This window comes from Callithrix jacchus, chromosome 21 (genome assembly GCF_049354715.1).
Source record: "Callithrix jacchus isolate 240 chromosome 21, calJac240_pri, whole genome shotgun sequence".
Classification (NCBI taxonomy): Eukaryota; Metazoa; Chordata; class Mammalia; order Primates; family Cebidae; genus Callithrix; species Callithrix jacchus.
This window is the reverse complement of record NC_133522.1, coordinates 6,101,511-6,114,320: the sequence shown is the minus strand read 5'-3', so window position 1 is coordinate 6,114,320 and position 12,810 is coordinate 6,101,511. Positions and strand designations below refer to the sequence as shown.

Below are 12,810 nucleotides of genomic sequence, written 5' to 3'. Positions count from 1 at the left end.
TATGCAGTACCTGGGAAGTGATAATGTGACTGTCTTCTCTTGATATGTCTATACTATTCTATAGGATAGCCATTTATAATATTAACAAAAAGTGACGAAGTGTTTGGTGAAAAGTCTCAAACAAAAACACACAAACTTACAAGCAAACAAAATAACTAAGTACTTCAGAGCACAGCAACTTAATCATTTAAAGAGGCAGCACTTGGGTTGATTCCAGGTCTTTGCTATTGTAAACAGTGCTGCAATGAACATTCGTGTACATGTGTCCTTAAGGGGAGTACTAAACACTGGGGTCTATTGGGGGGAAAAGGGGAGGGCCAGTGGGAGGGGGAGGTGGGGAGGGATAGCCTGGGGAGAAATGCCAAATGTGGGTGAAGGGGAGAAGAAAAGCAAAGCACACTGCCATGTGTGTACCTACGCAACTGTCTTGCATGCTCTGCTCATGTACCCCAAAACCTATAATCCAATAAAAAATTAGAAAAAAAAAAAAAAAAAGAAAAGAAGAAATTAAGCTGTCATTATTTGCAGACAGCATAATATGTCAATATAAGATCCAAAAAGTCTGCTCTTAAACTATTAAAATACAAATAAATTTGGGAAAAAAATAAAAATAAATAAAAAATAAAGAGGCAGCACTGCCCTCCTAAAAGTCTAAAGGCATTCAGCGAGGACCTAAATTGAAAACAGAAGTTAAGTGCATTGTTTGTTTACATACTTTATATCATTTCCCTGAGGCAATATGATATGAGGTAAGAGTGGGAGTTTTTAACCAGTGCTTAAGGATAATATTTTAAAAATTATAATCTCAGTCCATGTTTGGTTAGGGCAATAAAATTTACTACATGAAATGGATCTTAGTGTGACACCAAAAGTTGTACAACAAATGGTAAATTGGTCCTAGAGCAGTCATTCTTAGTAGGAACTATACAACAGTAAGACTAGATCAATGGTTGCTATCATTTTAAGTTATTTCGATAATTTATTTTGATGGTGTATTTCCCTCATTTTATTTTGAGAAACTTTTAGTAAAAAGATATTCTACCATAAATATATTGTGTTTCTTTTCAGAAATGTATTTTGTGATTATAAAAATTGCTTTGTCCACATAGGTTTTACTTGAATGCAAATAATCCACTCTTCAAAATATAAAGTTAATATAAGAAAATTCTAGAATGCAATGATCTTCTATAGGGGCTATTGTATATATAAGTTCTTTAAATCATTAAGTGCCAACATGGCACTGAAATTGAGCTTTAGAAGTTTTAGAAATTATTGATTTCCAAGGATGATCTTGGATCCAGAATTTGCATCCTGAATTTCTTCTCAAAAGAATTATTAGAGACTTCCTGTTGGAATTTTCACTATGATTTTAGCTTGCACTGTAATTATGAAAATGACTCAAAAGAAGTAATGCAGCATTTTGAATTTTCTATTAGACAAAATGAAAATAATATAGTGGAGGCAGATGGGGCGATCTCTGTAAAAACAGTAAATAGATGGCGAACGGTAAATTATAAGCTGAAATCAGTGTTCGATAACCAGGTCATAAGGCTTACAAAAACCATTTTATGCAGAGATATGGACAGAAATTAAAAAGATAACACAGTTATTAAAAGAGATCTCATCTAGTACAGTTTACAGGTGTATTCATTTAATAAGGAACTGTATATCCCTCTGTATTTCAGATATAGACAAAGGAATATACTTAAATATTTATTGTAGGCCATTGCCATAGAAGGTAAGGAAAAATACTGTCAAGCCAGAAAAGTATATTGTAGCTCGTGAAAATTATTTATTAAGAGTCTGAAAATATACAGGAAGCCATGATCTCTTCTTTCAGTTGCTTACACTCTGTGGGACAAAGCTGTACACACAGACCAGTTAGAAAACAAGTCAATGTTAGATACTGCTCACTGCAGTGCTGACAGTATACGCATTGCATCATGTTTTAAAAAGGGAATGTCTACATGGTGACATAGTTTTGCTTTGTTTTCTCCACAAATAGTCCAATGCCAAGTAAAGCTGTGAAAACACAAGCTGGAAATTTCATCATACTCTAGTGCCAAAATAATCTAAATCTTGTGTGTATGTGTGTGTTTCTTAACTTTGGTGCAAATTCAAACATATATGTAGAAAAACCACACTAGGCCATATCATCTGCTTCTGTAAAGTCTGGGAGGAAAAATCTTGATTTTTATTTATAATGAATTCATATTCTAACTTACTGAAATCTGTTTTACATAGTTTATAAAAAATTATCACAGACTTTTAAAAGAGAGTCGTTTTGTTTGTAGCTTGTCGACCAGGTTTCTACAAGGCGTTGGATGGTAACATGAAGTGTGCTAAGTGCCCCCCTCACAGTTCTACTCAGGAAGATGGTTCCATGAACTGCAGGTGTGAGAATAATTACTTCCGAGCAGACAAAGACCCTCCATCCATGGCTTGTACCCGTGAGTAGTTTTGCTGCAACCCATGCCTCCATGTTTGTTTCGTTTTGTTTCTTCTTCTTGTTACTGTGCTGTTTGTTTTTTGTTTTAAAGCATTTGGCCCATTTCCTTCTGTTGCCCATGTGCAAATTGAAAGCTTTCTCTGCTTCACTCTCCATGCCTGGCTCACCACAAATGCAACATGTATCACACAAAATAAATTATATTTTAAAGCACTTCCTGCAACACAACCCCCAGAAAGAGAGAACATTTTTCTGTGTCTTGTTTAGATCCTGCATTACATATGACAGGATAGGGGAGGTTACAGACAGGGATTTATGTTTTTACATTTCTATTCCCTCTTGCTGTATGCTGGTCATAGGTCATAGGGAAAAGGACTAAGATTTATAAAACTAATACTAAAGTTTTCATAACTATTCACAAGGGTTTTAAACATAGTGGTGAGTTATTCTGTTAGACTTTGTAAGTGTATTCTTACCCTTGAGTCAAAACTCCCCCATTTGCAGCCTGGGGAAGACAGTGTCCTTGAATCCATGTGTCTGTAATCTCACGGATCCTCTAAGGATGAACTGAAAGTAGATAATAAAGAAAGGAGAGTTATTTACCTCCTTCAGTTCTGTTGTAAATTATCTATTTCCCTTGCAGTAGAAAACAGAAGTGAGGCTCATTAATCTTTGTTGAACTACTTTGCAGGACCTCCATCTTCACCAAGAAATGTTATCTCTAATATAAACGAGACCTCAGTTATCCTGGACTGGAGCTGGCCCCTGGACACAGGAGGCCGAAAAGATGTTACCTTCAACATCATATGTAAAAAATGTGGGTGGAATATAAAACAGTGTGAGCCATGCAGCCCAAATGTCCGCTTCCTCCCTCGACAGTTCGGACTCACCAACACCACGGTGACAGTGACAGACCTCCTGGCACATACTAACTACACCTTTGAGATTGATGCCATGAATGGGGTGTCAGAGCTGAGCTCCCCACCAAGACAGTTTGCTGCCGTCAGCATCACAACCAATCAGGCTGGTGAGTACGTGCTGGGTGCTCCTTACCCCTGTCATATCAAGTGCAAGCAACGGTCTTGACAGACTGGAAAACTGGGTGGAAGAAAAAAAATGATTTGAAAGAGCCCCAGAATTTTGTCTTCTAATGCATTTAAACAGTTATAGTATGTTAAATAATTCAATTCTTCAGGCGAGAATAAACCAGAGTTGTTAGGTGATTTTTAAACTAGTTCTTATCATTGTTTCCCATTTGAGATCATCAAATATTTGAGGCTCTCAGATAGTAGTAGGGAGAATCCTTGAGGGGAATATTTTTGTATTTCAAAGAACTTAGGCCCTGAATCTTAGCTTTAAAAAGAGTTATGCAGGATATGTAAAACTGTAAACAGGTTAGTTAAAATTAGATATTTTGAATATAATTATTTTGTTATTTTATACTTCTAAGAAGCTCTGTGTTTTATAACTCTAATAGTTATAAATCTTACCTTAGTTTATAATAAGAAAATAACTGATTTTATTTAACAGATATAGCTTTATGTTAAAAAATTAAAAATACTAAATTTAGAAAGAAGCATAGTAAAAAGAGCTCTTAGTAAAGAACAACTAGAATCATCAATTTAAATAATGTCCTGAAATGAACTGATAGGTGATTTCATCAACTATATTTTACAATGACAATCTTTCCCAATTAAACAAAAAAAAACTATATTTGAAGAGTGTAGGCAAAGGCCCTTTAATATGAAATGGAAAAATTAAAAAAGCATACAAACATCTCATTTTTCTTTATCTTATATCTACAACTTGTCTCTGCCTTGTTTAACTGTTAGTAAATCGTGTTTTTTTAATCAGCCTTTAAATGATCTATGTAGATTACTTAGGGATTTTACTTGCAGAATTTTAATTGTGAATCTCTCTAATGTACAGATGGATTATATATTACATAGAAGTAATTCCCCTTTGACATACAACAAGCGTTTTTCAACATTGATAACTGATCAATGAGTAATAAACAGATTTCTGTAATCAAAATGTCTTATACAAAGTTAAACTGATTGATAGGTATTTGTTGTGCTTAATTATTGCTACAAGATGTAATAATTAGGTATGCATTCCAAAAAGTTCAATCCAGAGATATCATTGTCTTATTTTTACACAAACACAAAAGCATTGGAGCCAAAAGGAGGGGAAGAGTCAGACATGATGCTATTCTGAGAATGCTTTAAGTACAGATTCTCTAGAGAATTACGGATCCTCCAGACCTCTCCCAGGTGGAGTCACCTCTAAGCTGGTTGTCAAGACTGAGTATAAACTCAGCTTCTGATCTTCATTTGGCTCACATTATGGAAGTTCCTCTGGTCTCTGGTCTTTGCTCTGAGAATATCAGAATGTGTCCTGGATGCTACTGGCAAAAGGAAACCAGAGATGACTCAATTCTCCCATCACCTAGTTCTTCTAGTAACCAAATAATAAGCCCCAAAACTCACCACATTTGGTTTCTATCACTTGGCTTACTCAGAAATGTTAGTTCAACTAGCAAGGAACACACAATAAATGTTATCTACAAAAGCAACTATGCACAGTTATGACTCTGCTGGTTGTTAACATTTTAATCTATTTATCTGCTGGTTAAATGTAGTTCTATGTATTCCTGCAGGTTATTATATAAATGCATCTCTACTGGTTAATTTCTCAAATACACAGAGTAGCCCCCTAAGCTCAGTGTCTCAAGTTTATCTCCAATCTCCTCATCATTCAGCAACCAAACAATAACTCTTTGCTTAAGAGGTGGATCCAGAGCCTTGTGCTAACACCCTTCCTTCTTAAGGGTCCCCTGTCTTCACCATACCAATGGAGAGATATTTCAAATATTAGCCATAGCAGAGTCCATCCATGTTCAAATATGTATCTTTCTGACTCCAATTTCTCTTTCGTTTCCCCTTTGCCTCTGGTCTCATACATTGACAAAAATCTCATATTTTTACATTCCTCATGATGATGAGTAAACTTAATTTGTGGAAAACACATAAATTTTAAATGAAGTGCACTAAATCGTTATTTTAATCTTGCTTACTGAATCTGTAATTTCTCCCACTTGAAGCTAGACGCCCAGACCAACCAGCATATGCTTTTGCTTTGCTGTAGTTAATGATATTTATACTTTGCAACTAATGATATTTAAAAGTTTGTAACTTAGGTTTATTTAACTGTCTTCTCTGGTGGAAAAGAGTACTGCAATACTGTTGCTATGTACTGCATGATTATGGCTTCTTCTCATCTCAGTGAACACGGGAAGTTTAAGAAATTATAATCATGTGGCAAATGGCTTTTCCGAGTCCTATATTTTAAGCTGATTTACTACCTTCTTTCAAAATTGAAGCATCAATCTGTGTTATAATTATCTCTCAAGTCAAACAGAATTGTATAAAAACAAGCAAGCGCTCCTTATTTCCTATCTTATCATTCCCCTCTGGCTCTCCGACAATGCATTTATCAGGCAACTAATAGTTCCAAATATATACAGCGAATGAATCTAGGTAAAGTGGCAACCAAGACCAGGCCAAGACATAAAAAAAATAAATGAGGCTGATTCTTTGGCCCTCCCAGTTACAAATCACAGCTTAAGACAGATTCAGCACGCGTGATATAAGGTACTTGTCCTAGTCTTTCTCCCATTAAAAAAAAAATCACAGATGTGTTTATAATATGCACCACCAGGCATTTTATATATTTACTTCAGGATGTCTGTATCATTTTGTGTGCCTGGGGAGGTAGAAGCCTTCGTTCCATCTTCAAATCTCCAGGGTAAGATATATAAGCCTGATTAGAAGCAATGCCATTTCTAAGGGGAGTGTTTCTTGGTTTTGCTTTATTTTTGTTCTTGTGAAGTTTAATGGACCGGTAGCCTTGAAAAATGAGCTCTCTACCACTGGAAGAATATGGCTGTGACAGATACGATGCTGTGGGGTTTAAATTCCTCCTAGCCTCTCTATCTTTGACGTGGATATAAAGGGGAAACATGTCCCGTTTAATTTGGTTTGTGAGATTGAGTTTGTTGATTCTTCTCTTGATTACATTGTAAAAGCCTTGTGATGATCAAATGATAAGGCACCTTCTAAATTGTAGAAGATTATGTTGTAAATTCGGATATTAGTCCTCAGCTCTCAATACTTTCACAAAGTATTTCGCTGAGATAAGAAGCTGGGCCTCCATATACAGATTGTATCTGTGAGTCCATCAGTCAAACAAGTAAAGAAAGAACTGCAGATTACAGACCAAAAATCTTTAAAGTTATAACATGACATAATTTGCTACCTTTTGTTTTCTTTCAGAAAATGAGTATATTTGTCTTTTCTGTTCTGGACAAAAACAATCATTCCCCTAGTGGAATATGTGTATCTGTTCACTCTTAACTGACATGATAGAATCTGCCCTTTTTCACTATCCTATAGCAAATAATGATTCAGACTAGGATAAGGAGCACTAATGGGGAATTTATGTGGCCTTGGGGTTTTGAGGTCCACCTCTACTTTTATTTTACTACTTGGATGAATTGAGATCTGAGAAGCTTTTTCAACATTTTCAAGAGCTTCTGAGAAAACTGACATTTCCCTTCTTTTCCAGTTTCCCTATTGAAATCATCACATTTGTATAATTTCTATCATAAAATTGGATTTGTTCACATGAATGAAAATATCACAGAAATATACATTGTGCCTATAACAGAGATTTCTCCTAGATTAATAATTTATTACATGTACTTTATCATTCCCACCCATCTCTTTCTCTCTACGTAAATGTTACTTATTTCTAACCACTTGCAGATACTCTACCCCTTTCCTCCTTAACACTCCAATGAGAATTTCTTAAGAACAATAATGCTTTTTTTTTTTTTTTAAATTTTTTATTGGATTATAGGTGTTGGGGTACTTGAGCAGAGCATGCAAGACAGTTGCGTAGGTACACACATGGCAGTGTGCTTTGCTTTTCTTCTCCCCTTCACCCACATTTGGCATTTCTCCCCAGGCTATCCCTCCCCACCTCCCCCTCCCACTGGCCCTCCCCTTTTCCCCCCAATAGACCCCAGTGTTTAGTACTCCCCTTTCTGTGTCCATGTGTTCTCATTTTTCATCACCCACCTATGAGTGAGAATATGCGGTGTTTCATTTTCTGTTCTTGTGTCAGTTTGCTGAGGATGACGTTCTCCAGATTCATCCATGTCCCTACAAACGACACGAACTCATCATTTCTGATTGCTGCATAATATTCCATGGTGTATATGTGCCACATTTTTCCAATCCAGTCTATTATCAATGGGCATTTGGGTTGATTCCAGGTCTTTGCTATTGTAAACAGTGCTGCAATGAACATTCGTGTACATGTGTCCTTATAGTAGAACGATTTATAGTCTTTTGGATATATACCCAGTAATGGGATTGCTGGGTCAAATGGAATTTCTATTTCTAAGGCCTTGAGGAATCGCCACACTGTCTTCCACAATGGTTGAACTAATTTACACTCCCACCAACAGTGTAAAAGTGTTCCTTTTTCTCCACATCCTCTCCAGCATCTGTTGTCTCCAGATTTTTTGATGATCGCCATTCTAACTGGCGTGAGATGGTATCTCAATGTGGTTTTGATTTGCATCTCTCTGATGACCAGTGATGATGAGCATTTTTTCATATGATTGTTGGCCTCATATATGTCTTCTTTCGTAAAGTATCTGTTCATATCCTTTGCCCACTTTTGAATGGGCTTGTTTGTTTTTTTCCTGTAAATCTGTTTGAGTTCTTTGTAACTTCTGGATATCAGCCCTCTGTCAGATGGGTAGACTGCGAAAATTTTTTCCCATTCTGTTGGTTGCCGATCCACTCTAGTGACTGTTTCTTTTGCCGTGCAGAAGCTGTGGAGTTTCATTAGGTCCCATTTGTGTATTTTGGCTTTTGTTGCCAATGCTTTTGGTGTTTTGAAGAACAATAATGCTTTTATATAGTCTCAATATGTTTATTAACATCGAGACATTAACGTTGTTCTGTGCTATGATCTCATCTGCTGATACCATTCAACTTTTTTTCATTGTTTCACTCATATCCAAACTACAAAATTCAACTGATGTTCTGTTTACCTTCAGTTTCTGTTTATACTAATATAATAACATATACTGATATAGTATAGTTCCCAGCCACAAAAACAAATAAGTAATTTGTGTAAATTCAAAGTATATGCAAAAAAACATGCGTAGAAAGAAGACCAACACTTATTGATAGGACTTTCCAGGTGCTGGATGTTATACAAGGAATTTCCCAGTTGCTACTTCATTCAGAAATGACAATCAAATAATGTTATTTAAAACAGAGAATACGACTTAATTTTATGTAGATTTTCCATTGAAGGTGCCTTAATTTAAGCAAAGGAAAAGATCTTGGAGGCTGTTCGATATAATGAAGGAATTTCTGTCTTCAGCTTTAGACAGAAGGACCTCTATTATCTACTTAATTTGATAATCAAAGACAACCTCCTTCTTTTCCTCTTAGATAAACCCTTTCCTTTCTTCTGGCTAAAAATTGCCATCATCACATGAAAGGGCTGAACTAGAATTATTTTTATTTTTAATTTATGTTTTGGAATCCTGGGACTACAATTCAAAACTTTGTCACTAATATAATGTTAAGCAATTAATAATTTTTGACCTTTAAGACCATCTATGAACTCACTTCTTATAAAAAACATTTAGAAGCTTTCTCATTCACAGTTTTATGACCTTTTATTTCAAAACATAAAGTAATAGCCTCCACTGGTTAAAAGAAGTAGATATCTTTAATAAATCTTAAATAAACAATGCATACTTTAAAAAGCAAACTCTAAAATACCAGAGCCCTTTGGGTAAATTTAGAATCCACTCTAGGCTGGGCACTGTGGCTCACCCCTGCAATCTTAGCACTTTGGGAGACTGAGGAGGGCAGATCACGTGAGGTCATGAGTTCAACAGCAGCCTGGTCAACGTGGTAAAACCCTGTCTGTACAAAAATACACAAATTAGTCAGACATGACGGCAGGTGCCTGCAATCCCAGCTACTTGGGAGGCTGAGGTAGGAGAGTCTCTTTAACTTGGGTGGCAAAGGTTGCAGTGAGCTGAGATTGCGCCATTGTACTCCAGCCTGGGTGACAGAGCAAGACTCTGTCTAAAAAAAAAAAAAAAGATTCTACTCTAATTTTTTGCATTTGCTAAAGCAAATACTTCTAAGTTTTCTGTATTTCTATTCTGGAATATATTTCCTCTAGCCACCTTATTGTTCTTTTGGGACTTAGTTTATGTAGAAATGACAAAGAAATCACTCAGGTTAAAGACATCAGTCAGGCTTCAGCATTTCTGAAAAAGCAAACTTTTCAAAATGAAGGTAAGGTAAGTGCTTAGGTGAATCTGCCGTTAAACTATGGACGCCTATTGGTGTAGTCCCTATAGAATTATATGTTGCTGTGTAATTAAACTCCTCGGAAGTAAATTAGACACCAGAAGGACCTACATGAATTCTTTCAGAACATGAAGGTGGACTCAATGTAACGAATCAGAAACTTTAAACGTAACGAAAATCATCACCTAACAAAATAGTGACCATCATATAAATTTAGTAATGTTCTATGATGCATCTTCCTCTTTTTTTGATTGTATGATTAATGAAATTTATGAATCGAAGTCTTAACCTTTTGTTTATATCAATCAACAAACAGATGTGGTCTGAATTTGGCCCTGAGATTATAGGTGGTTGCATACATTATGATTTTCACAGTACATCATACTTAACTGGCAATTTAGCTTCTTCATGTGTTGAAATCGAGGCAGATCCCTGTGCATCTGGAAATACCACTCTGCAGTGACGAATCGTAGTGTGGCCAAAGCCTTCCATGTGACTTAACACATTTATGATGCCTTTCGGCTGTCACAACCTGGTATAGAGGCACATCATGTATTTGCCGAATGAGCAGTTAGCTGAACAAAAGCAAAAAACCATATATTGTCCTGACAGTTATTCATAAGAAAATGGAATATGAGCTATGGAAGACAGTTGGGGAGCTTCATGAATCTAAACTGAATTCTTATCCTATCTTCATTTCTGATTCTTTATACAACTCTAATTAATGGAGAAGACATGTACCTGAAAGGGTATGATTATACCTTTCATTCAGGAGTTCTCACTGGAAAAATAATATTAATAACCAGTTAGAAGAGGAAATGCAGTGTTAAATAAAGCACATGGAAATTAAGAAAGAACTAGCCTTTGATGCTAACTTGTCATATGTTCTACATTCTCCCAAGAGCAAAAAATAATTAATTGAAAGAAATTTTTCTCACCCTCATTTTCCAAGAGGAACTTTTTTCATTTCAAATTACAATAAAAATCATATTTTATAATTTAAACATGCTCTACCCCTCTAAAGTTAACTGAAATATAGCCCTTAGGAAATAATAGCATTATATGTGAATAATTGAGAAATTTAATAAATGCAAATATTTGGAAAGAAAAAATGTTCTGTTCTCAAAAGCAGATATATTACTATCACTGGCAAACTTCTTTCATAATAAATTCTTAATTATATTCCAGCATCTCCCAAAGTTTTATCTCAGTGTTCATAATCATTATTTAGCCCAGCATTCTGACTTTATAATCCTATCAATATATTGTCAGTGTTCAAATAGAAAAATACACCCCTTCTCAAGTGACTTTATAGCCATCTTTCAGGAAATTATTGCAATAAGTATCCAAATTGCAAAGATTATGACTATGAGATATGGTACCCCTCTAAGCAGGGGGCCTGACATTCTGTACCACTGGCACCAAGTAAAAGAATTCCAAGGCCCTCCAGCCTAGTGACACAGCAAGACTCCATCTCAAAAAAAAAAGAGGCAAATAATCATCTATTATTCCAAGCTGATTTGGCCTCAGAATATCATTTATCAGAGCTATTGCTTTATCTTTCTGTGAAATTTAACATTTGAACTAGTTTCCTTCCAATTATATGTTATAGGAAATTAAGTTAATGCACACTGTATCATGTACTTATGAAAATAAATAATCTTCTGCTTGTTTATAAGTGAAGCAAATATGCCTGGGGGAAAAATGTATTTGAAAAACAAAGGGGATCAGGACAGTAGCAAAGTGCAGTTGTAAATACAGGTACCGCCACTTAACGAATTGACTTTCAATCAAATTTTCAAATTTGGTTTGTTTATGCATTCATTACCAATTTTGTTTAAAAATGAATATAAAGGAACTATTGTGCTAAACTAACCAGCATCTTTGTATCCTTTCTGATGACTGATACAATAATTCCTATACATAGATTGCTGTGAGGATTAAATGAAATGAGAGAGAACTTGTGACTGGAAAGGGCTTAAATAAGTTGTACCCTGTCTCCAGAAGAATCATGGAGATCTTCCTGTGTCTGGGCAAACAGAAACTCTTTTCTTTTTAATTAAAAATATGAAAACATATAAAATCAAACTCATACATTTCATTGGTGTCATTGGCTGAGGCCCCAAGTTTTTTCAAATTCGTAGTTCGTATCTGTCATGTGTGCAACCTTCAGTAAATAGGTCATTCTTGCACTGTTCATTGCACACACACATATGTATGCATGATGCATGTATATTCATTGATTTTGTGCCATCACTGAGGTGCCCTACATAGGATGTAATAGAAATGACTGATTGAAAGTTATATATATATATTGGTTTATGTCTAAGTTGAGCTAGAACAAGTACCAAAGGCACACATAATATAAGAAATTGGTAAGACTAAGAAAAGGACAATCAACACTTTGGGAGACCAAGATGGGTGGATCACAAGGTCAGGAGATGGAGACCATCCTGGCCAACATGGTGAAACCCCGTCTCTACTAAAAATACAAAAATTAATTGGATGTGGTGGCCTGAGCCTGTAATCCTAGCTACTCAGGAGACTGAGGCAGGAGAATCGCTTGAATCTGGGAGGTGTATTTTGCAGTGAGCCGAGATCACACTGCCACTGGACTCAAGACTGGTGACATCTCAAAAAAAAAAAAAAAAAAAAAAAGGATAATCAAGCAAAAGAAAATAGATAGTGATACAGGAAGAGACCAGGTGACAAAAAATGTACTAACAACTATACTGAAGAACGAGTTAGAACAATACACTTCCCCAAGGCCCAGGTTGTGAAAGCCGAAGATTATACCATTACTTAGGAAATGCTTACTTTTTAATTTTTTATCACTAAAATGTTAGTTGTTGGCTTTTTCTACAAGTTTATTTTAATAAGTTTACTGTAGTTCCAAGATGAGAATGTCAGATGACCCAAAAACTAATTGTGCATACCACGGATATT

General features: G+C 35.6%; 1 protein-coding gene across 4 annotated transcripts in view; it reads left to right on the top strand.

Annotated features, from left to right (window-relative positions):
- EPHA3 (EPH receptor A3) overlaps window positions 1-12,810 on the top strand; it is a 384,770-nt gene that overhangs the window by 254,943 nt on the left and 117,017 nt on the right. For 2 of the 4 annotated variants that reach the window (XM_002761290.6, XM_008986446.4), the window contains exons 4-5: window positions 2,295-2,450; window positions 3,141-3,476. The exons of the other annotated variants lie outside the window; for them this stretch is intronic. In XM_002761290.6, the coding sequence (XP_002761336.2) occupies window positions 2,295-2,450; window positions 3,141-3,476 (492 nt within the window). The remainder of the gene's footprint in view (window positions 1-2,294; window positions 2,451-3,140; window positions 3,477-12,810) is intronic. 4 annotated transcript variants of the gene reach the window in all.